Raw genomic sequence first — 26,823 nt, forward strand, 5'->3', positions numbered from 1 at the left:
ATAATGTGCAAAACCCAGAGCAAAAACCTTTTGGTATTTTGATTGTCCTATAAAACAAGTAATTTGGCAGATATATTTTATACAAGCATAAAAATGGTAACTAACTTTTGACTGAGATCTAATACAAAGAAAATGAGCCATCACAGCAATCAGTCTGGTATAAAAACAGGTCAGCGGTTAAAAACTCCATGATTTTCTCTTGGAGGAATTGTCCCTAATACCTTCAACAGGGGTGTCACAACAATCAGTTTTACCTGATACTGAAATGAAGCTGGAAGTGTTCAAAACGTTGTTCAGGAAAAAGGTGTGAACTCTGCAGAAGTGGTTCTTTCTTCAATGAAAATGGCTCCTTCCCAGAGCCAAATATGAAGCATCATCATCATCAACACCCCAGTCCACAGCCTCCAAACATGGAGGTATTTTTAAAAAGGCATATTTAATGCATTTTAGACCAATAAATACTCCTATGAAGAGAAGGGTTGTCATTGCCTGGTGGTGCCTAAGATGGTCTGAGCTTCATTGAAGGCTCTTGTGCCATGGGGTTATTTACAGTGTCTTCATTCTCTAAGGTGCTCACACTGCAGCCTTTATTCCTTCAGGGGTAAGAATGGTGCCTGTCTTCCTCAGCTGGCTGCCTATTTTCTTAATACATTTAGGAATTCACCACTTCTGAGACCATTGTCTCTGGAATATTTGCTTCAAACTCATTGTGTACTCAAAGTTATTTCAGGACAGGAGAGAACCTGGGGAGGGAGGACAGGCCTCATGGCAGAGACCTTGTTTCTTTAAGGAACTAATAAAAACAAATATCTCAGCATCACAAAATCCCTCCCCAAAACCACTGGCTATAGCAAATCACTGCCAGTTTTACAAAGCACAGATGCCAGACTGATCTTTTCAGTTTAGTCTATCCCAATAAAAATCTTTTTCACATAACCTCTACTCTTTATTAATGTGAGCACTATTGTGACTAGCAAAAAAATATATTAGCTTGAAATTAAAAAGAAACATACAGATATTAAAGACTAGAATCTACTCTTTCTTCTTTTGTAGATCTACCACAAAGGAACTTAATCTGATCAGTGTTGAATTAAAAAGACATTGTTTTCCTGGAAACGTGTCATATCTAGTGATAAGAGGAGTGTAGATAAGCTGCAGAGAAAGGAAGTCAGTTCTACTAGCATGGTACTACAGCAGTTTAATTTACACAGCACAAAAGTACAATCTGGTGCAACATCTGTTAGGAAAGACTGAGGACTGGCAGGACTACAAAGATGTTACAATGCCATTCAGTAGCCCAATTTATGAGATTAATTTAAAAAAACCTAATCAAACAAAACAAAACCCCCCATACTAAATCCATGACAAGACCAAGGTTTCTCATCAGTAGATTTACAGTTCCATGTAGTTCCCAAATCTTTGTTCACAAAGCCTAGCCATGATGACCACGTAGCTAACAAAAGGCCCACAAATGAAATCTTCAGCATAAATCTATGAGCAGAATTCTATTTTATCCAATGCTTATTATCTGAAGCGGTGTTGCATGACACCAGATTAAAGACAAAGACTGGGAACAATCAGAACAAAGAATTTTGCATGTTAAGCTAAAATTTTATGCAACTTTCTCCACATATGGGAAATCAACAGCCAAACAAAAAAACCCACAAACAACAAAAGACCATCTGAAAACACTATTAAGGTTAATGCTGATTTTCACATGGAAAAGTAAGCAAGATCCTCATGTTGCTTTCACAACAACTGAAGGTAATACCCCACAGGCTCTTCTGCTACTGATTGCAAAAGATGCCAAATCCTACAAGATTTTATTGCAACCCTCAGAAATCGCAAATTTAGCTACCAGTCTTTAGGTTATCGACACTGAGACTGGAAGAAAAAGTGGTCCTGAAAATGCAAATTAACAATAGGCAGAATGCTAGTCAGCTACTGATCATGACTGGGCTCTCGCGAACGAAGATTTGGGAAGGCACTATCCACATTTGCTACAGGCACGTTGGTGGCTTATGAGGCCAATACGTGACAGACGTATCCGATTGCAAAAGGCACAGCAGAAAGACTCCTTAGATGGTGTATTCTGCAAGACACAGTTCTTTCTGCGTTGCCTTTTTTCCTCGAGAGTGATCCTGTGTGTGTTCTCGAAGGAGACAGCTACTGATATTGCACAGAAAAAAACCCCAGAGGGCCAGTACTGAATCTATGCCTCTACTGGTGGTGGCAGTATAGCATCGTGTTATGGGAAACTGATACTCTAGTTTATTGTAGTTAAGGCTCATACTATTGGCCCTGTTGAAAAAAAAAAAATCCAAACTAAATTTTGTGCAGGATATTCTTTTCCATCTGCACTTTTCCAGAATGTAAGATGCTCAACCCCACCTAACTTCTTGGGTACAACTACCCTGCTTTTGATACTCAGAGATAGGATTTATTGAATGTTTCATCCAGGCTGAACAGTCACCACTCAGAAGAATAACCACTGCAGCACTGCCCTTGCTTAGCAGCATTTTTAGCTGGAAGTAGAGAGCTTGGGGTCTGCTTTATTCAAAACATATTCTTTTCTTTAACTTGCATTTATCCCAGCCCCCTGCTCCCCTAAAGTAACATTTTTTGCACAATTACTTCCTTGGGACAACCTCATGACATGATCAGGAAAACTCAAGCGCTGTCACAAAGGAGGATATTGTAAAAAAAACAGTGTTAGCATCAACATAAATAAATTTAAAATTGTCATGGAACCCCAGCCTAAGCTGAAAAGTTGCTGTTGCCAAATTGCTGTCCATAAAGATGCATCAATTATAGAAGATGCTTTCCTCTACTGATTTGTAGGGCTCATTTAAACTACAGTGCAAGCATCAGAGCCTTCTTTCTCTTTGCAGCAGTTATAAAAGAAGTAAAAATAGTCACATTTGAGGTTTGGAGGTTTTTTTCAGGGGTGGGGTTTTTTTAGTTTTGGTTGGTTGGTTGGTTTGGTTGATTTGGGGGGGGAGGTGTTTGGTTTTTTTAAGTTACTGATCTATTAGGACAACACTCACCTCTGCACTGCATGAACATGTGTATTCTTAGGCGTGACATCAATTACATGGAATATGTTATTCATCTAAAATATAGGGGTTGGAGTTTCAATTATGAAGATTCAACCACTGGGACCAGTGCTGTTAGATATCTTCACCAATGACAGACAGTGGGATCAACTGCACCCTCAGCAAGTCTGCAAGCTGAGTGGTGTGAGTGACAGGCCTGAAGGATGGGATGCCACCCAGAGAGACCTGGATAAGCTTGAGAAGTGGGCCCACACGAACTTCACGAAGTTCAACAAGGCCAAGTGCAGGGTCCTGCACCTGGGTCGGGGCAACCCTCAGTATGAGTACAGGCTGGGGGATGAAGGGATTGAGAGTAGCCCTAATGAGAAGGACTGGTAGACGAGAGGTTGGACATGACCCCTCAGTGTGCACTGGCAGCCCAAAAACCAACTGTATCCTGGACTGCATCAAAAGCAGTGTGGGCAGCAAGTGAGGGGGGATTCACTCTCATGAGACCCCATCTGCAGGGCTGCCGCCAGCTCTGCAGTCCCCAGCACAGGAAGGACATGGACCAGCTGAAGCAAATCCAGACGAAGGCCATGAAGATGAACCAAGGGCTGGAGCACCTCTGCAATGGAGACAGGCTGAGAGAGTTGGGGTTGTTCAGCCTGGAGAAGAAAAGGCTCTGGGGAGACCTCATAGCAGCCTTTCAGTACTTGAATGGAGCTTACAAGAAAGACGGGGACAGACTTCGCAGCAGGGCTGTTGTGATAGAACAGGGGGTAATGGTAGATTCAGAATAAGCATAAGGAAGAAATTTTTTACAATTAAGGTGGTGAAACAGTGGCACTGGTTGCCCAGGGGGGTAGTAGATGCCCCATCCCTGGAAATATTCAAGGTCAGGTTCAATGGGGCTCTGAGCAACCTGATCAAGCTAAAGATGTCCCTCCTCATTGCAGGAGAGGTTGGAACTAGGTGACTTTTAAAGGTCCCTTTCAACCCAAACAATCCAATGATTCACAAGCTTCCTCTCTTAGAAAAACACATACACATAACAGTGACTATAAAACAACCTCAGACAGGTTTTATTGCTCACAAACAAGTGACCTGCATTCTCTATGTAATACGACTTCTTGTGTTTACAAATTAAGCAGGACAAAATATCTATTTCTCCAAGACAGTTCACAAATATTAACTGAATGTAGACTAGCAGGAGAATATCAATAATTAACCCTCTGCTTATAGTTTATAGTTTAATAAAGCACAGGCATGAAGTGTTCAGGAACATGACGAGTGTTTCACCTACTCTTATCCTAAATTTCAAGAGCAAGAGTGCTCTTATAATCATACCCCAAAAAGGAAAGTAAAAGTCACAAGAAGTGTTAAATAGGAAAAATGGCAATGGTCCTAAAAATTGCTGCACACATTGACAATCTAATAAAATTATCTATACTGTTTAATTTCCAGGAAAGCAAAGCAAGATGTTTGAAGAACCAATAAGAAAAAAAAAAGCTATATTCCCTAAAACATATCTAGGAAGAAGAAGAATTTGTTGCAATCTACTCCATCAGAGACAATCAAGTAACTCTCCAGACTTTCTCTTTTTTTTTTTTTTTTTTTTTTTTTTTTTTTTTTTTTTTTTAAAATAAGGTTTACTAGAAAAATACTCTCTATAAGGCACCGTTTGGCATTACCTGAAGACAGTATGACTTCTTGGGCTGGGAAATCGTTTTTAAGCATACCTTCAACTGGGCCTTGCCCATGCCATTATATTTTGCTGAAAATCTGAATGACTAGTGAGGCAATGCTGAAACAATGTGTCCTCCTCTATACTGACTGCAAACTCAAAGTCAGTAATATCCAGTATAATACAATTATTCATAACAATATTGCAGCAGAATAACATTATTAGTCAGGGAAAAGCCCAGGATAGCTGACCAATAACCAGAGGTAACAACTGCCAGGAATTTTCCCCAGCTCACAGAAAACATACAAGCAACTGTCACTGTAAGTTTTTAGATTGAGCTATTTGAAGAGCTAAAGAAATAGAAAAATATACATATACTTTTTTGGATCTTCTTTACCATCTCTGTCTCAAAATAAGTTGTAATTTATCAGCAACCAGCTCACAATCTTGAGATCTCTGTAGGTAGCTCAGTAGCAAAAAAGTAACAGTCACATTTGAAGCAGTGTTATTACACATACTCCCTGTTATTTACACATCGTTCAACTTGAAGTTATTATTACCTGTCCAATCTTCCTAAATTCTAATGGATAAAGAGCAACCCCACAGTAAAACTCAGGAATAAAGCTGCACTATCCAAGCCTATAATTCAATTTAGAACCAATTTTTCAAAAGCACATAGGTGGTTAAAGTGCCTTATCTCACATTCAATTCAAAACACCAGCTATGGAAAAAAAAATTAGAACAAAACACCATCAATACTCTGTAAGTCATTTAAGAACAGTGGTAAAATCATTAAGAACAGCATCTCTGCAACAAGCATTCTATGTCATTGTAACTGTATAATAAATCTTTTTTCCATATCCTAACTTGACCACCTATTCAGAGGTACAGAGGTGAGAACACAAGCCATTTCTCAGCCTTTTTATGCTTTTATTGGTAATATATGAACTCAAGAGATCTTAATTTTCAGTTCACAATGCATTTTTTCAGGAAAAACAGTTAACTTGAGTCAAAATGCCTTTGGAACATTTCAAACAGCTAAAATGAAGAATGGTTGGAATTATAACAACTGCATTTTAGAATATACTCACCCTGGATTATAAAGCATAACTGCTGACAGGTTCTCACAGGATTTTGAAAGATCTGTCATAGACAAGCTGAAGGAAGACAGCAGTCCACTCTAACAACAGACCATAAAATAAACGTATTAGACAAGTAATGACATGTTTACAAACTCTTAATTTGCTTCATCTGATGAAATGTTAACTAAAGTATGTGAAGCAAATAATAAAGGTATTCTATAACAATCCAGTTATGTCTATATTAGAAAGAAAATTGTGAAAAGGTTTAAATTTACCAAATGCTGATTTAATCTCACCTTTCTTTTCTCCCTTAGCTTGGCAGCTTCTTTGGGGTGGTTAAAGCGAAACATATTGGTTCTTCCAAGTAATATAACAGCACCTGATGAGAAAAACACAGACCACTCACCGATAACATTCTGTACCCAAAAGCACCGTGTAACTTTTCAGACACACAACATGTAAGCAAAGACTTTCATTAAGCAAGAACAAAATGAAAATGCATTTTGACAATGCAAGTGTATATCCATGCATAGTCACAGCTACCTTAACTGATGTATACAGTCTATTCCTTCCTCTTCCTACTTAAAGAAAAATAAAAACCCACACATGTTCACATACTGCATGAATATGACCAACACAAAGGTCGATCATGTTCATGGAGTTCAGGCAAAGAATAAATACAGGTAGAGGAAGCAGCTGCCCTAATTTGATCTATACACTCTTCAACGGTGCTACTTTGCAAGCCAGGAATAGGTACCACTTCCAATGGGAACATCCACAGATGTGAACAAGAACAAACTTGTCCATCCACTGCTGATCACTGTCAGGTTTGAATTCACCTACATCAAAAGCTCCAGATCTCCATTACTTGTACTCTCACATTTTACTTCTCTCTGTGGAACACTGAAGTTTATTGTCACTCGAAACAGGCTTATTAGACTTTTATACCCAACAGCTATTTTCTGAGGGAAGAACCTTGAATAATTCATATTGCTCAATGCAGATCTGTTATTGTATTTAATCAGTTAAGGTACAGGTCACAAATAATGAGATTCTGAGCAATCCTTATCATATTTCAAAGACAATGGTACCAAGATTAATACTTCCCTACTAAGAGGTACATTGTCAGTGATGTCTCACTACTGTCATAACATGGAAGTCTTCCAAGTTCATCACCACAGAATCAAGCATTTGATCTGTCAGTCAATAGGAGGCATTTTTAAAAAGAAAAAGGACTCCATTACACTCACAGTATGAAAAAGCTCCACTTAAACTGTTAATCACAAATAAATTCTTACCATCTGAAATGAAATGCTGTCCTTAGCAAGGAATGCTTCTCTTAAAATCAGCTTAATTAAGTGTACCAACTCAAATTAGGTCACCCAGTCCTGGCAAATAGATGGCAAAAAGCACTACAGCCACTTCTTGCTGTCTACACAAAACCTCAGTTTTGGACACACAAATAATTTACCTCAGTCTTATCTTAGAAAGAATTACCTTTCACAAATCTGTATGAAATCCCTGCAGTTACTTTCAAATGAAGATAAAATAATTGTAAACATCGTAAACCTCCCTAAGTGGAAGAAACTTAAACAAAGTAATTAAAATTTCAGAATGAATAGTCATAGATATTTGTTTCTAACTTCATAAATTTAAGAGAAAAGAGGAGAGAGAGACTTAACAGCAAGCACATGAGAGTCAATCTCTGATGATGGATCATAGGAATAACTCCTAGGTTTCTCTTTAAAGTACAGAAGGGTTTATAGTTTGTCCCAAAAAACTGAAAACTTGTTCTAAGGTGAGGATGTATTTAAGGAGAAGGACAAACTCTAATTGTGAATATTAATACCGTTACCTTTAGAAATCCCACCATATATGGTCTTAAGAGTAAAAAATATTGTAGTTAGGTTACATTTACAAAAAAAAAGCCACATTAGCCAGAATACACAAATGGTGGAAGTAATCTGTAGAAGGAAGTGGTAATTAATTACTATGCCTCTTTTTTTTAAGCTCCATGACAGTCTAAAAATCTAACACATTTTCAAATGAACAGCTACTAATGATAAACGGAAACATTTAAATGTATCAGCAGTTAATCAGCATCACCTAAAAACAGATATTTCAGGAGGCTGGCACTTCATGCTGTGAGACTAAATGCTAACACAGCCAGGATGTATGGATTGTGCACGAGTCATTAAACTAGTGATTTAATCAGTTTTACACAACTAATGTCACAGTTGGTACCTTCCTCTCAGATTCAGTCTGGTTACACACACAAAAGGTCATCTTATGCAGCTGATTTTCACTATTTAGTAAACCTAAGCATCCCTCTCCTCTCCTTTTCTTCTGAGTTCCAAATTTCTGTCTAAAGAAATTATTGAGGGAAAAAAAAAATCCTGTTTCCACTTTTCACAGTATACAAACAAAGTTGTGACAGGCATCTGAGAGAGAGAAATAGCATCCAAACTCCTACTTTCTTTTGAGGCACATGGAACCTTTACTTCCTTTGAAATGCAGTAGAATAAAGTAAAGATGAGAGACTGAAACCCAATTTTGATTGTTTACAGCGTTATTTGCCATTAATGTCAATGTTTCTATTGTTAACAGTTTATCCATGAGATTTATCCAAACCTAAGACCAAGGAGGCTGGTGGGGTTTTTTTCTCATAGCTGTAATAGAAACAAGCATTTGCATGAAGAAATTGGCACTTTAAAAAAACCAAAAAACAAACCCAAACAAACCCAACGTCCCCTCTCTACACCAAAAGTCCTTACTTTCTGCAAGCAGCCTTTGGAAGCATTTCTTAGAGTTCACAAAAGATGCAAGATTCCCCTTGTCCAACACTACATCCTTCCTTTGTTAGGCCAGGCTTACTCTGAAAGCTTCTTTCCAGGAATGTAAAGTGAGATTGTTTTTCAGCAGCTGAGCTGTGTCACAAGCTCACTCCTAAACAGGTCTTTTTCAGCTCATTGCTGAATGGGAAGATATTCTGGGTGCTCCTGGAAGATAAAACATCCTGAACCTCTGCTGCAGCACTCACCAGCTCACTTGTCAGCCAGTATTTTCCAGGCCAACACAATACACCTTTGTTCCCAGCTGTCCTGGCTGCATTTTCATTTCCAGATTTTTAAAGTTTTTATATTAAAATTATAATTCTCTAAACTTCCTCCCTAAGGGTTAGCCTCCCCCTTTTTGTCATTTCCCTACAGTTGCAGAGAACAGATACTCCAGCTCAATCTCCTGCTGTACAAGAGGATTTGGCAACAGTATTAAGTAGGACCAACCTGAAGCTCGAGAAGGGGGCAGGGGTGTCTCTGACATTATTTTAGTCCTATAAAGATCTATATTCTTTTTCTTAATATTACAGCAACGTAAGACATCTGGCATGGAGTTCCCTTTGTGTAAAAACAAACAAAATCAAGGGTAACTATCACATCATACTTAAGATTATGAAGCAGTTGAAACTAATAAAGAATTCTCTTTTCACCAGTGGCAGTTCTTTGACAGAACAAAAACTCCGTGGTTTTCCTGATGGTTTGGGGCTGTAGTTGAGAGGACATGAAACTAAAATTAATTAAACAATAACTCCTTTATATACAGGCAGATTTTTTCAGTACTGTTGCCAGAAAAAAACAAAGAGGCTGTACGAAAAGTGCCATCAGGCTGGGTAATACCTTGGTTGAGGTGTGTGGGCTCTGTAATCTGAATACCATTCACAGAACACTGTGCTCCGTTCAGTGGGATGAGGTTCACAGTGCCATTGAGATTTTCAAAGATGCAATGCTCACTTTCCAAATCAAGGCCATGAAGAACTAAACACAAAGAAATAAGATAACATAATTATTCTCCTCAAAACTAATAAGATGAGCATGATAACATATCTTATTAAGAACACATTGCACTATATATTGGAGAGTATATTTTCTCTTTATTCTGGACAATGTTTTCTTCCTTCCTTCATCATATCCTGCATGTCTTAAATGTTGACTCTGTTCGTTGTTTTATTATAGTGGAAAGAAGTGTGCTGGGTTGCTTTTGCATTTTTTGGTGTAATGTTCTTTCCTCCTGTGCTTTGGCACCTGGTTAGCAAATGCTCCTTTCCTTCCAATAAAAAACAGAAAAGTAAAACTTTGGTATTTGTAGAGAGATGTTTTTTGACCAGTTCCACCAGAAAATAGGGAAAGCTTCCTGACCTCAAAGCAACCATGCTTAAGTGTGAAAAGACAGGATATAATATGCCACTGTAGACAAGAAAATTGATTGAAATAAAGTTCTTATGTTCTGTGACGTTCAGGCCTTTTATCAATCAGTTACACTACTTTCCACTTTTTCTTTAAATAATGCATGATTATCTCTATGTGTATTACTTAATAACCCAAAGCAATCTAAGTTTGGTAGTTTCATGGAATTTATTACAGTAATTCAAATCCAGGCAACTTTTGATCCGCAAAAATATACCAAACTAAGTTATTTGACTCTCAGTCTCTCACTCAATAATTAAAGGATACAGTTTACTTAATAAAACTGCCTTCAAGGAACATGTGTGACAGGACAGTCCAGGTCTGGTAGTGAGCTGCTTTCATGAACAGTGAATAAGAAAATCAGCAGATTTTTTTTCCAACTTCCAGAATTTTTTTCAACTCAAATCTTAAGTACAAAAACTGTCTTAGGTATAATAATGTAACAATACTATCATCATACAAAGGTTAAGAGAATGATTTTGTAGTGATTGTTGCAGGTGCTGTATGAAAAAGGATGGTATTTTTACAGGATGCTATTTCATGAGAAGCAAGAAATAAATTAGTAACAAGTATATGAATAAATTTTAAGCCCACAAGCTATTCTAAAAGTCACGCTCTTTGAAGCAAATCCCACGTAATTCATCTCCCAGATTTGCTAAAATTAAATACGCAATAACACACAACAACTAAGTGAAAAAGGGAAAAATATGAACCTTAGTTCACATATTGGGAAGTTGGAAGAAGGAAAAACAACTGAAGAAAGAATATAAAAAATGCTAAATTCCATACCAATATCCTGTTCTGTTATAGCATCTTCTCTGCCAACATATGTTTGGCCCTCCTAATTAAGAGAGAAACACAGATTATTTTCCCCCACAAGGATATAATTTATCCTTCCACTTTCTCAGAGTAAATTGAATGAAATACATATTTAACATACATGCAAAAAATAATCAGGTAGAATTTTTAGAAATGCTTATTAGTCATTATTATACAGTATTATTAGCAAATTCTAATTTCAACTGTCCTGTGCAGAACCACCTTCAAAGTTTTGAGACAATTGATCTAGATTTGGATTTCGAAGTCAAGCTTTCTAATGAGATGAATGACAAACTAATACACACAGGTAAATATACACAGGTAAAAATACGTTAACACCTATCTCTGGTTAACCAGTTGATCCTCAGGATAAACCTAAACAGCAAATTAACAAATATTTTAATTTAATCAATTGCAACCTCTTAAGAGCTCTTCTTACTACATCAGAGAAACATAAGGAGCTTTTCTTATTATAGTAATGTAATGAGCACTATATTTAGACAGCAAATCAATACAATTTTTCTACTGAAGAAAAACACAAGGCATAAAAAGGCTATGGAAACACAGATGTGTATTTACCTTCAGGTGGTACAAGATGATACCAGTACTGAGAAGATCATCATCAATGCCAATGAGATGAGGCAGTTCAGAATCTAAGACAACACCTATCCCTTCTTTCCTCAGAGCCAAGGTTTGTTCCTGTAAAGGACAAAAGTCTATTTATTAGGATGTTCAAGAAATACCCCTCTTCCTTCTCTTTCTAAATCACATTTACTATAACTTCTCTGTAACATCATATATAAAAAAAAAAAAAAGAGTAGATTTTTACAATTTTTTTTTGGTTTACATTTTAAACGTGACTTTTTTATTACCATTAAGCATTCCAGGTTCGCTGTTCAGGAAATTTGTGAAGGTGTTATTTGAAAGAAACCAAACAAACAGCTGAATTATACCAGATAAGGAAGATCAATTTAGAGTGTAACAAAGCAAAGTTGTTTAAAAGCAAGCTATGTACCACCTTGCATAACAGTAAGGAGAATTTAAAACTCCTCAGAATTCAGTACAGCTAAAGAACAGAAAACTGGAAACTCTCTGACAGTCCTTTAAATAAGCCAAAGTTTGCACAATAAAAATCCCAGACACCTGAAAACTCGGTAAACCTAAGCAGTTAAAATATCATCCAATATAAGAGAAGCATTGCCAATAGTAAATAAATGTAAGAAATATTTGCAGCACATAATTTCAGTTCTTCAAAATTCCTTTGGGCCACGTTGTACAGCAATCTATAGGATGAAGATTGCTACAAGTGGGAGACTTCAACCTTGGATAAAGTATTGTATGATGTAGTACAGAACAAACAGTCTATGCAATAAATGAAAAATTAATCATAGTTTTGAAATAAGTTTTAGTATTTATAAAGTTTGTTTTTCAAGCTGAAACAAAATCCTATTGGCTTCTAGGCAGCAGAGACTGTGAATGTGTACACACACACCTTCTGTCAAGATGAATGTGTTTTTCTACATAAAAGAGCTAAGCCCTGACAATCCATGAAGGAGAGGCAACGTCAGCAAGTATTGCTTCTGTGTATTATAAGGAGCACACTTCTCTCCCAGTGTTAGTAAACATGGAAAATAAGTTTTCTGACAGCTGCATGACTACTCCTTTTCCAAGTCATCAATATGCCTTCTCCAGAGCCAACCAAGACACCACACTGTTTGTAAGAAAAAACAACACGTAGATTGTTATATGTATTTTCCCAAGTACAGCAACTTGTAAGTTTAAAGGAAGAAAACAGATGTAAGATCTCATTTCGCTGCACAGTACAAAACGTTGTCAATATAGATACTGACTAAAAAATTCCAAGTATGGATACATCTGTACAAGACAAGATGACATATAAGACACTCCAAAACAAAACTGGGAAATCTTAGTCTGGTCATGGATGAATTAAAAAGTTCTCCAGCATCCAGGGAGAAAGAAAGAAGCTGTGATTCATGTTGCCCTGCAGCTCTCTGACATTCAAACTGCACCCAGATATTTCTTGATATTATAAAAGTGTCACATCATAAAGGTAAAAAATACAGCTTAATTAATTGTTCATGTAATTTCAGTAAAAAAATACCTATCACATATTATTTATTGAGTAGCATCTCCTGTTATACATAATTTATAATGTTCTCATAGGACGAGGGTGAAGACTTAAGACCCTGAGAACTGGTGATGGGTTACACAACTTCTGGTACCTTCAGCCCAATGGAACTGATAAAATATTAAAAGCTGAACTTTTTTTCCCCAGCGTAACAAAGCACTTGCCAACATCCCTGACTGAGGAAAAAACAGCCATCCCAGGAGAAAAAGAAATTATCACTGGCTGAGAAAAAATAGCTCACAAATCATTAAGAATAAAGAAACAAAATGATTTTTCATTTTCCAGTCTTTTAATATTTAACAAGTTTTTACTATAATCAGAAATTAATCATATATAATTGTGATTTAAAACAGATGGGTTGCTTATTTATTCAGATCTAAAATTAAAGAACACAAATTAATTGAGTTTCTAAAGCCTTATTTTGTAAATGACTACCATTCATGCACAGAATGCATCCTGTTAATGGAAGTCTTATAATAAATGCAGCAGACAGTAGCTGTGATTAACTATAATATTTTTTTACTTTAATACAGGCTCAAAATTGGCTGTTGTCTTCAGATACGATCTACTAAAAATTCTGAATCTTAATCAGACACCTGAAGTGACTCCTAAACTTTAATTGCTTATAGCTTAAAATTTAATTCCAGATTGTAAAGCTTCTGCAAGGATACCTCCACCACCAAACCATGCACTTTTGCCCCAAAATGAAATCACAGAAACGTCACCAACAACAGATCTTTATTAATCTGTTCTATCATTGTGAGGGAAAGAGGAGGAAAAGGTCAGAAAGAAGGAGCCAAATTCACCTCTTTCAACCTCAACAGTATAGAAAGGATGTTTCTGAAGAGGAACAGTCCTCTTTTGAAAATAAATTGAAGATCTGTAAGCTATTATAAGGCAAAGATTAAGTTTAATCCATTATTTGATTCACTTTCATTTGTGCAACAGTTTTAAGAAGCAGTGAATCCATAAGTCAAATGGCAAGAGCAGGAAAGGTCACTGTCCCTATTAAAAAAATACTAATTCAGAAAACTTATTAAAATCTCAAGGTACAGTTTAAGAAAGTTGAATGTACAACATTCATCTCAGCTTGAATTCTCCTTGAACAGAAAAATGTACACATACTCCCTCAGTATTTAAGATGTGTTCATAACCTGTGGAAAATAAAGCAAGCCAAGTATTATCCACAAAGGAGTACTCCAGATGATATAAATGGCTACTGTGTGAGGAATAAGAAAAGGTTTTCTTCTTTGGAAGCTGCCAGATCAAATGAAGTCATATGAAGAGTAGAAACTCAGAAAATAATTCTGAGTCAGTACACAAAAAACCACATCTTTGAGTCAAAGTTAAAGTAAGGGCATTACATATTTAAATTCTGGTCTCTTTGAATTGAGCTCTGACTCAGCAGACAGAAAGATCCTGATACAGTTAATTCACTAACATTTCTGTGAGAGATATAAAAGCTACTGTGAAATCTCATCCCTTCTGCACTGATGTATTAAGTTTGCTGTATTAACTGATGCAGTGGCACCTCTGAGCTGGCAGCTAAGATATGATCTGGTAGTTTAACAACAAAACCTTTGTGTAAAGTACTTACTTGAGCCACAGAGTTCATTGTCACCATACAAAACTACCCATGATAAAGACCACCCCTATGACACACAGGATTTCTTCAAATGGATTTCTTTAAATACACACACAAAAATGGAACCAGAAAAATCAACTATTTTTGGTCAATAAGATATTTAATTAAATTAAAAAAGAAAGTAAGTCCAAAAGACATTTCTAACATTTCTTGACCAATCTACCAGTAGAGGGAAACATTATGCTGCTACTGGCCCAGCACATAACAAAGAGAGAATGTAATTAGTGCACTGTCCTTTCAATGAACAGAACCTCTGGGAGGAGTTTAATTTTTGTCACCCTTTCCAGTGCAAAAACGCAATTCTTTTAAGTTAGCTGCTGGCACACAGTCCTGAGAATACACTGTGCAGACACTTTCAGTAAAAAACATGACAGTTTACTTAGCCAGCATAATGTTTCAGATGTCTACATTTAAATTATGCAAAAAACTACGTAACACCAAATTAAAGAAATTATGGGTAAAAACGTGCAATGGCAAAAGTCTTTGCATTAATATTTAACAAGACTATATGTGAGAAAATTCTTACGCTAACAGGTACTTTGGGTGCATTTGATTTTATTGAAAATATGCTATTATATCCTGAGTTCACAAAAATGTCTGATGATACTCAGCAGCCTGGCACTAACATTAAGCTCTCTATAAAATGTACAGACGTAAACTGCACACAGGGGAAGTTCTTGATTCTTAATTGGTCTTCCTCCAGTTATGTATTCAGTACACTTTGCATTCTCTTTAAATCACTGGAAAAAAATGTTTCATACCTAGAGAAAAAAATATTCCACAGTGCTCAGTATTAAAAAACTCCTGAAAAAGTTGATATATGGCATTAAAGAGGTTATGTAAACAGAGAGAAATATGGATGAAGCAGCCAGAGCTGATCATGCCATAATCAGGAGGGCTAAAAATACAAAACTTCTCTCATTGAAGTCAGAAATTTTTATATTCTCCATCCCAAAACTGCAAAAGACTAGGTGGCTCAAAATTACAGTTCCATTGCAGAGGTTCTGGACAAATCCAGGAAGCTGAGGGCTGTACCTCTGAATACAACAAAGACATGCCAATACCAGGCAAATCCATTTCAAACCCAGTTCATGCATGTGTGCTCTGAGAAGGCTACACTGTTTGTGTTTCCAGAGCTAACACTTCCAAAAAAAGAGAAAATGAGGCATAAGTGCAGGGCAGGACCATGATGCATGTGTACAAAACCCAAGAGAGGGAATTCTCAAACAAGTAGTTCTCACTTGCTGTTTCTATACAAGGAAGTAGAAAAGAAAATTATTTGTCAGGAGTTTAAAACCCAAAAGCAACCTCTTGTTGTTAAACTGAAGAACACTGTGGACACCAATAATTTACATGGCTGCAAGAAATGAATTGGAGAAATGGTGAGAAAAGGAAAAGAGGTTCTTGTGGACACAGGCACATCACCTGGGGTTCCCTAACTCCAAGAACCATAGACACAGAAAGCATGAGAAGTTTCCTGGGGAAGGAAATTTGCCCTTGCCCTGTTTTATATTCCAAAATCAAGTACTGCTGAATAAACCTTACTTTACCTACACAGAGCTTATTCCCATCATTTGGATGGTACAGTCCTAATGTTTGGTGAGGTTTTGAATGGATTAAAAATGCAGGATATAGAGGAATACACTACAGACAGACCTCTGTTTCTATTTACATAAATTATCTCAATAATTCTAGATATAATTCTTCTGAAAGTGCTATATAAACAGATTGACTACTCTGAATTTTCAACTGCACTGCATGCTAATTATTATATTTACAAAGATGACAGCCAACTATTGAAATTGCACTCACATTATTAAAAGGTGAGAATAGCAAAAATTCAGTAAACTTGCCAGTAAGCCCTACAAAACACAAGAAAGCTCACTTGCTTAGTTCTGTAATTTAAGGAAAACCTCAGGAATTTTACCTCTGCTTAAACAACAGCAACGTTTCTCCTACCTGAGGATAAAAAACTGAAAGGTGACCTTGTATGTCACCAAGTGCAGTGCCCAAACACCATAAAAAATAATTTTATAGATTACACTCAGGCTCTTATCCATTATATAATGTAAAATGTTTCAAATATTTGGTCTGACTTAGTAATAGTCAGTTATAGCGGTGTACTTGCATCACTATTGACAGTCAGCGGAAATAATTATTATCCTTCTCCAGCATTTATTCATTGATACTGACAGCAGTGGTATCCACTCTCCTCACTGTGGTTATACCAGGCTAAACTCCAAGCATCTTCCCCAGGGAGATGACCAGGCTCACCATACCCTGTGCTGCTTAATGCATCCTCTCTCAAGGTCATCTTCCTTGACCCTGATGACTTCCATGTCATGTTCCCAGTGCACGTGCAATTTTGCCAGCACCATGTACATCCCTCTTTTCTGCTCACTGCACAAAACTTCTATATGACCATTCCAAAATTCACGTATTTTCCATGGGGGCACACTATCTCATGACAGTGAAGTCTCAGACCATCCTCCTCTTCCACAGTGCTAGTCGTGATGCTTTTGCACTGCAAACTATTTACCATTAGTCACCCTTCTGTTATCCTAATCCTGAGAGTCACCCCATCCTCTGTGAGATGCTCTGCTAGACAAATTAGCTTTAATATCAGCAAACTTCACCAGTTAACACATCTAAAGAAATGGGCTCCAAGACCATGTCTCAAAAAAATCCACTACTACAAAACTTTCCTCCTCTCTCTCACCACTTCCATCATATCCTCTCATAAGCATTTTTATTGTATTTAAATTCTAATCCCCACACTACCTAAATAAGGAAATAGTTTCCTCTATGTCCCAGGGTTAAATGCTCCACTGACATACACCAGGATCAGCTGGTTGAGAAGCAATCATAGATCACAGACAATATGATAAATATTAATTAAATAGGAAATGACTATTTAAAATCCAAGAGATTTACAGGGAAGAAGTAGTTATGACTATGAACTTTGAAAAACACATGGTAGAAATAAATATACCATTTTAAAGAAGTCTTGACAAGAAAAGCATTCCTTAAAATCAAAAATTTTCCTCACTAGTCCAGCAAATATAAGCCATTCAGAAGGCAGTATCAGTCAAGGTTTTGAGTCCCTCCACAATTTACTTCAGTATAACAATCTTGGTCAGAGTAGCCGTTCTGAATTTAACATTTGCATTCAGCTTTAAATGCTTAGTTCCACTAGTAATATTTTAGCAGACTATTTTTCTTTCATTTTATTTTGAGAATGGAGTTTATAACGACTTTCTGGTAACTGATGAAGGTATAATCACCTTACCTTCTTCCCCAGACATAACGTGCAAGGTTTTATGAGGTCAGTGACAGCAAATACAAGTTGTCACTTATGTGACGTTTGTAATGCAAACTAAAGGACTATTAAAAGGTCAGAAATCACAAAAAATATATCCCATTTGATCTTGAGGTAAACATTTGAGGACGCTACAAAAAGATAGGATAAAGTGCCCTTTAAAAACTATCAGTTTGATTTTGCGTACCAAAAGCATAAAATAATTGGTGCTTTAAGCTGGCACAAATGGCATTAGCAGCTGATTGTACGTCATAAAATGACCAGGACTGTTGATACTATTCTTTTGTAAAGCAGGTAAACTCAGCTGGGGAAACTCAACTTTTCTTAGCAACTATACACATCTTCCCTTATTTCAAACTCCAGTGAAATAAAATATCTAAAATAAATTCTATTATTAACAGTATACAAGGTATGTACAGGCATATAAATATATATAACAAAAAACTGTATAATATACATAGTATACTGTCGATTGACTTGAATTCTCTAAATTGCAGCACTTACAGCACAAACGTCTCAAAGCCAGGAGGAGACACAGGGAATACCCTGTCCTTTAATTACATGTAATGAAAACTACAGTTTATTTCACAATTTTAACCAATAAAATAAAATGAACAAGTCATTGTAACTTGCAGTAGCCCAGTACAGTAATTAAACTGCTTTAAGGAACAACATAAGGGGACACCAAATGCTTCAGCTGGAATTGTAAAAGAAGGACCTTAATTTTAATTAGAAACAATAATCAGTAACATGTATAGATGCCAAACAAGATCACAACACCCAATAAAAAAGCAGGTCAAAAAAGAGGATAAACACAAAATAAGGGGAAAGGGCAAGATGACAAGAGTATAAGTCCCATCATATAGTCACAGAAAACCACGTGAATCAAAAGGAAGTGTCCTTTAAAAATTAATTAAATAAAAGCAACCTATACTGGGAAACCCACAATCTGGCATCAGTCCCTAATACCAAGGTCAAAAGAATTACCATATTTATAAAAAAACAATACTTAAATCATATTTCATAACCAAGACAGACATCCCACATATCAACTGAAGGGTAAAGTTCCCATCAGGTTTTTTTTGGTACATTCGTCAAAAATTGAAAGGGAAAATTCAGAAGGGAGGAATCTCTTGCACCGTGCTATGTAATCTAGACTACAGTATATTATGGCATTCTTGGCACATTTGCCACATTTGAGTGTTTTTAAAATTTATGGCCCATTTAGCTAATGAGAGTAAAACCAGCACAGCTTTGCCAACTGCTAACAGAAAATAACACTTCCTTTCTTCCTTTGAAGATACAAACCTGCTGTATCTTTAGGGAAAAAATGCAAAGCAATCTCAAGTTCAAGAAGCAATCGCTGACCTTTGCATTTTGCTGATTGATCTGAACCTTAACTTGGATAGCTGTCACCTTTTTTGCATTCTCAGAAAAATCCTCCAGGGAGCCACTGTTTGCCAGCTAATACAGAATTATAAAACAGAATGTCACATTCTCCAAAGGAGGAATGACATTTTTTATATTTACATACTGCAAAAAATGAGGTAAGTTTTTCTTCTTCGGTGGCAAAGCTTTATGTTATTTTGTATAACTTGACTGAGATTCGAAAACATGAGTGTGCAAATGCTGTGTATCATGGCAGCCTTCCCTCTCACCTGAATCCTTAGGAACTCCTGACAGGTACTACTGCACTCAAAACTATAGATCTACTGGAAGTAATTCATCCACTATGTAAATTACCTCAAGATAAAGGATTAATGCCCTGATATGGAGCACAATAAAGCACTTTTCAAAGATTTATAATGACTGGCATGTGAAGTCACCAACCATAACAGACAGAGGGAAAATCCACTCTTTCAATACTAAGCCTTTGAGGCATCCATTTTTCGTATTTTCAGAAGTTAATAAGACCTCATATGAATCTAAATCTAACCATTTGAACAAAAAGCAGACTAGGTGTTTTGAAATACTCATTTAAATGTCTCATTACCATAAACTGGTCAGGAGCACCCTTAAAAATCTCTTCTAAAAACATTGCCAAACAGGACTGACAATGAGTAACCTTGAATTTAACATGTACAATATGTCCTTTCTTAATGAAAACTATTTGACAGGGGTATTAAGACTGAAAAGATCACAGGTAAACAAAAGCTACATTGTTGGATCCAGGAAAAACTTTGATATTACTTCACCAAAAGCAATCTATGGCATTAAACTTCTAAATATGTTATTTCAATAGGGGAAAACGTAGATTCCTACCTAAAGCAGCTTATCCTTGGACAAAACTACAGAGATTTAAACATAAAACCAAATATAACCAAATTCTCTCCCAGGCATATTTCAATTAAGAGTACTAATGAGTGTCTTAAATTCAGCTAATCGATTTCGGTCTTAAGAGACTGACAACTTTGAAGGAAAATAGCCAAAAGAAAATTCCTCAGGAGAAAACCCTCTCAAATTTCCCTCAGTTAGGAGTAAAGTAAGATACAATTTCCCTGGGTTAATGGAATCTTTAACCTTAAAATCCTCCTTTGCCTTTCTGCTACGCTCCCTATATATGACCCTAAGTCTGAAACCCATCAAGGTCAGTCAGACCATGGCCTCCTTCCCTCCACATCTCACAAATCCATGTTGGATTTTGCAGCCATATCTTCCTTGACTGAAAGCAGAGAAGGAAATAATGAGAGACAACGATGTGATCACGTAATTAAAAACTGTGTAAACAGAGGCAAATGGCAGGGGGATTACTCTAAATCAGCTGGGCATTTTAAACATCTACATTTCAGCTACCTAAAAGTGTGACTTTATACTTGCCACATTATCAGCTGTATCTCTCAATGGAAAAAGCTTCCCTTGTAAACATTAAGTTGGTAAATGTAACCAAAAAAACAAATGGATCTGTGCTTTCCTATAGGGGCCAATTAACAACTCAAACAAACATCAAAAAATTGAAACTATACAATCCTCTTCTTTCACCCAGATAGTTCTTGGTTATGTGATAATCAGTCTGCCTTAGTATAAGATTTACTGTTTTCCCCAAAATTCAGAGCACATAACTAGTAAATAAATAAATGAAAACTGAGGAGCAATTGCCATATCAATATTCCAAACTCTGGTTTTCTAAGTTCTCATTGAACACCTGTCACCACAGAGGCTGCAGAAGCACAAATGACAGTTGGACCTCACGGGGAGGGCAGGAAAAACCAAACACAAAAAACCCCAAACAACATGATATTGCTTCATGCAAAATATAATCCACAATCAGATATCCTGATATTTATTTTTTTTTAAAGTTTCTGGACAGCTGATCTTGTTCCTTAGAGCAATGAAGCTTCACATGGTGGCTGGAGTACAGCATTTTGAATTGTTTCTCTTGACCAGAAATTATTCCTGAAAACAAGCATCTCCACATTCAACTGAAAAGGACCAGGAGAGACAAGTAATTGCTTTTCCAAAGATTCAGATACGTTATTTTCTTGAGTCATGTCAGCACCTTTCTTGGCTTACTATTGTAGAATCATACAAGGGTTTGGGTTGGAAGGGACCCTTACAGATCATCCAGTCCAACCCTCCTGCAACGAGCAGGGACATCTTCAATTCAACTGGATTGCTCAGAGCCCCATCCATAACCTTATCAAACACTCTGATCATCTATTGAAAGTACAAGTCTGATACTGCAGCCTAAACCTGGGAATGCAAATGAAGGAGGATGGTAAGAAGCTTCTAAGGGCAGGTAATAAACCAGTTTTACTCCTGATAGCATCAAACTTTCTTCAGACAATCAAAGTTCTGAGACCTGTGGATTGCTACAAAGAAGTTGAAAAGCTTTTCTTATGTTTTGAAATCTAACCCATCTCAGATTGTTTTCCTTATGCTCTGTGAACACATCAACTAAATGAGAACACAAGGGGCAATGAAAAACTGTTGAAAACAAAAATAAACCTGCAAACTTTGACAATCAAAGGTTTGGAGAAGTGCTCATGCAGGAAGATACTTTTTAACAGAAACGTTCCATACAGAAAATCCACGAATGGAATGAAACATTCAGAGCAAATCCTTCAGCAACAGTTTGTCCTGATGCTGAAAATCAGACTTCTAAAGAAATTAAATATGAATATTTAACAAAAAGCTCTACAGAAGTTGACATTTTGAAGATGAATAAGTTCTTGACTGGTCTGTTGTTGATTAATTAATCTAAATTATGTCTTCTGTATTTACATAAGGGTAAAAACTCCAGGCGTAGAAATGCTGATATTCATGGATGAACTATAATTAGGTCAGAAGCTGCCTGAAATCACAAGTCTTTTGCTGAAAAAGTTCCTGCAAAACAATGAGACTTCTTTCACACAGAAGGAAGTTGTGCTGGGGAAAAGAAAAAAAATAAGAATTCTGTATAAACTCTGTGTTTTTAAGGTATTCATAAAGCCAAATCCACCTCAAAACAAATGGGAATTAGGCACCTAAAATACCTTCAAGCACTAACTGATATTTCAGTAGCTAAAATAGGGATAACCTACAACACTAGCACATTACCCCCCAACAAATAAAACTGAAAATTGCACCTGCACTCTTTAACAAGACTTGTACTGGATGAGTCAAGCACTGCTGATAAGATTTTTTATTTCCTTCTGGGAAGACTGTAGTGGAAAGAGAAACATATTAAGTTACATTAGATTGTCAGGGCTCAGTATTCTCTATACTACGTCTCAGTAACATCCTCATACTCAGAGGGGAAAATATATAAGTGTACCAGACATTAAAATAATAATGCATAATAAAGCAAACTTGCTATGGACCAACTGGAAAAACCTACAACACTGTCAGAAAAATGAGTTGGAAACAACACAAATGAGTTCAGAGCTTTTCACACTTGCATTGATGCATTAAAGTACCAAGGGCTGAAGAGATGGAACAGACCCTCTCCTTCTTCATTGCCTCCTGGAAGAGAGACAGACACTTCACCAAGTTTTCCAGACAACTTGCATATACATTGTCAACCTTCTAGTATTAGGAAATACTGGAAATGGATGTCAGGAAACATTAGAAATGCCAGCATTAGTAAAGTTTTTGATACAAAGGCTTAGAACGGAAAAATATTTCTCAGTGCATGGTATTACCCAAAGAGCTAAAACAGGAACAAGGAACTCCCACTGCAAAATATGAGAAAACATTGACTATATGGACAAGAGGAACAAGAATTAGGAGAGGAATAAAAAATTATTTCAAAAGATTCTGAAATCTGGTTTGAGCTTACTAGTAATAGTTGACATGCAGCTGCCGTAATAGTCGAATAGCTGAAGGAAGAAGCACAGCTGAGGGGTTTAGCTTGCTATGTTTTGGATGGGCACTGGTTACATGGACACCCTTCTTGCTCCCTCACCAATACTTATCACAGAGATCAGCCAAGACAAAACACTGAGCAGCAGCTGAAAGAAATTTGATTACATCTAATTGTGATTGACAAGACAATTTCAGGTTAAAAAAAAAAAAAAAGAATCTGCTCCAAGAAAACAACTTTGAAATATCTGAGATTCCCATTAAAGTGACAGCCTACACGTTAAAGTAGGAAAAGCTGTTTTGCTCTGTATTGTATCAGTGAAGCTGCTCCTCTTCTTAGTGGTGTCTGTTTAAAAAGCTTTGTTACTTATAAAGCTGCATATACAATATCAAATTTCTACCCTATGTTTTACTTCAACTTGAAAGAGGTATGGTTTCTGGAATAACAAAACAAACTCAGAGTCACTACAAAAGTAGTAGGTTCTATTCAGGAGGCAACACAAAGAGAGGAGGAAATGTGAAACACACCATCAGTGAGGAGGTGTATCCTTTATAATCTGGGCACATGCCAAAGCAATGTTTGGGACTAATCTGGGACTTCAATAAAATGCTTTAGAAAATTAAAAATATGCTCTTCCATTATAGACAATGAATTAATTATTTATATAATCATCAATTATGAAAAGGTATATTGATTCCCTCGTGCATAGAGATGTTAGATAAGGCAAAAATTCCTACTATTTCTTCTCCTTCTAGTTATTGGAACAAAGAATCAACACCATCCTGCTGGCTGTACTGGTTTCAGTGCAATTAAAACAAAAAGTTAAGTAGAATTAAGACACTTCAGTTTTCTGAGAAGAAGAAACTTCTACTATCCAAAACCACAAAGAAAACCACAACTGAAGAAACTTCCTAATCAGATTTTCCCCTGTCTCCCAGAGCATTAGATCACAGCACTTTCATCAGTCAGGGAAAGCCATTAAAGTCTGCAACAACCAAGATCAAAAAACTGTAGTTTTATTGTGAGCAGCTTACTGTGAAAGTGCAAGTGGTCCTGCAACAGCCCACACAGGCATCAATAGCTCTCTGCAATGTATGTCAATTAAAAAGGCAGATGCAGAATGTAGAACTGCTTAAATGAGTAACTGCTAAGATAGTGAAGCTAAAATGATGGAAAATTAATGATGCTATTCCTTTAAAGAATAAGGGAATTACAGGAGCAGTTCTTAGTCTCAAAAGGTCAGCTTAGCTTTTCCTTTTTCATTGTTTCTCTTTCCCCCTCAGAACTGATGGCCACATGCTCACTGCTGACATGCAGCTGGCTATTAATACACAGAAACCCTATTATTGTGGTGGCACCCCAAAGCACCACTATCCTTAACGTGCTACAATGGTTTCCATCAGAAGCCTTTGCAGATTCAAAGTGATTTTTCAGGAATTTGTCCTTCACTCCTGGAATTACAAAGACAAATTTAACAAGTTGAAATGCCTGCTCCCTGACACTTCAGACTTTGTATGGACAGAACTACTTCTGACATCTGAGAAAAATCCCCTGAATAGAACCGCAGGATTTGGGCTAATTGTAAATAGAGGTGCCTGTTTGGCTTCCTGGACGCTGGCCTGTAAATTCCTATTTTCCAGTGGCTTATAAAACTTAAACCATCAAAGCTGCCATTTTCCATGCTGGAGTATCTGCTGCAGGCTGGTTTCTGTCCCCACTAGCTTGGGTTTAAGGGAAAACAATTCTTCTGTGTCAAAAAGTGAGGTGCACAGATCATTTTGCTGTGTCTCAAGTGGAGGAGGCTTCACCTCTTCACAGCTTCCTATGCGTGAACACACTGAGCATACATCAGTCTCAAAGGCCAAATAAGTACATTACAGCAACACTGACATTTGGGGCAGAGAACAAGACATTCTTCCCTTTAGTGATGCCTCCTAGCAGGAGAAACTATACCTTCCAGCTAAGAGACAGCTACTGATATCTAAAAAGGGAAAAGGCCTGGCTGGAAAACAAAGAAATAGGCTATTTTTGTTCATCTTCTTCTTCCATATGCATTACAAAACAGTCTTTAATTACATGATCACATATTTTCTACAGGACCTGTGAATAATTCATTCCATAGACTGTACTCTGGGAATGAATCAAGAGAAAGCAGTGGACTATTATCTACAGGATTCCTACCTCATTTGTTGCTAAAGCTGGATGATGAATGAGTCCAGGAATTGCAGAGGGAAAAAAAACCCTAGTCTCATAGCTAGTATATTTATTAATTTTAAAAGCTATTTTGGGGTTTGTGTGTTTCTTGGGGGATGGGAGAGTTAAGAAGCATTTCACTTACCTAGAGTTCTGTTCATTACTTGTCTAGAAATTCATCTCTACTTCTGTAGAGATGAATCTAAAATAATAGATTACTTTAAATCCATGTGTCTCTTCCTCAGGGCCAACATGTAACCCATGTTATTAAAATAAACTGAAGAAAGGAGTAGGACTATGCATATTAGCAAGCAACAATCACCAAGGAGAAAAAACAGACTTCAGGACTAGCAAGACTTTTGCAGAGGAAGATGCGTGGGCTTGGGTGCTGGCATATTCTTGTCCCTCACAATCCAACTACCAAGTTATGAGAGTAAATGAATCTGACAGATTCATTGACAGCCAGAAACCACACCTGTCCTTTCCTTTGTTCAGGAATACAATCTGCTTGCAACAGCCACAGATTTGTGCTGCCACCTGTGTTTAAGACACCTCTTAGTGGATTTCATTAAAAATATCATCTCTGTAGTTGGGAAGCACAAAGAACAAGCTCATCACTCCAGCTACACTGCTACAGCAGTATGACTGTATGAATCAAGGCTATGTTCAGTTGTCAATTAAGACATGAAGTCAGGTGCACAACAGTTCTGTGTACTCAAAGCTATCAGGATCATGCAGTAATAAACTCCTAAACATACTGCTAAAAACACCAGCAGAATAAACTGGTTCTGGTATTTCATATCCAATACGTATCGTCATTAGAACAGCTCCTTTGTGAGGCACTCAAGATAATACCCAAATTAGTCCAAACTGTTGATGTTGGAATGTTTCTTTCTCCTCCCATAGCCAAGTCCAAAGAGAAATTTATGTTTTGTCTTTCTCACTACTTCTTTGCTGATCCTTTAGAAGAAATAGTTTTCAGGGTATATTTCTTCTTCTTCTGTTTTTCTACAGGTTAAATCAGGAGCTTGCACTGCTTTCAATTTAGATTCCCTTCCTGCCACCAGAAAATTAATAGAAAAGCAGAACAAATGCCCAGGAGGAATAGTTGAACAAGTGGCATCTGAGCTGTAGAAAGGATTTCAAAAGAAACTCACTCTGTCTGACTCCCTTTTATTTGAAAACCACCTATAAGCCCTAGGGATGGATTAAAGCTAAGCGTGGCCTGGATAGTCTACAAATGCAGGGTCCCAGTTGTAAGGAAGATGCCAGTGAAATATTTGGGAGTATGGTGATTCCTAAACACTGGAGGGCCTCTTTTGGAATGCACAGCCTGGATCAACCAAACTATTCAACCCCTGCCTTAATCTGT

At 36.9% G+C, this 26,823-nt stretch overlaps 1 protein-coding gene across 1 annotated transcript in view; it reads right to left on the minus strand.

Annotated features, from left to right (window-relative positions):
* Positions 1-26,823, minus strand: part of KIF16B (kinesin family member 16B) — a 133,412-nt gene that overhangs the window by 61,923 nt on the left and 44,666 nt on the right. The window contains 5 exon segments of the mRNA XM_032682679.1: positions 5,814-5,902; positions 6,101-6,183; positions 9,479-9,616; positions 10,835-10,886; positions 11,444-11,563. Of these exon segments, the coding sequence (XP_032538570.1) occupies positions 5,814-5,902; positions 6,101-6,183; positions 9,479-9,616; positions 10,835-10,886; positions 11,444-11,563 (482 nt within the window).

Source organism: Chiroxiphia lanceolata, chromosome 3, assembly GCF_009829145.1.
Source record: "Chiroxiphia lanceolata isolate bChiLan1 chromosome 3, bChiLan1.pri, whole genome shotgun sequence".
Lineage (NCBI taxonomy): Eukaryota > Metazoa > Chordata > Aves > Passeriformes > Pipridae > Chiroxiphia > Chiroxiphia lanceolata.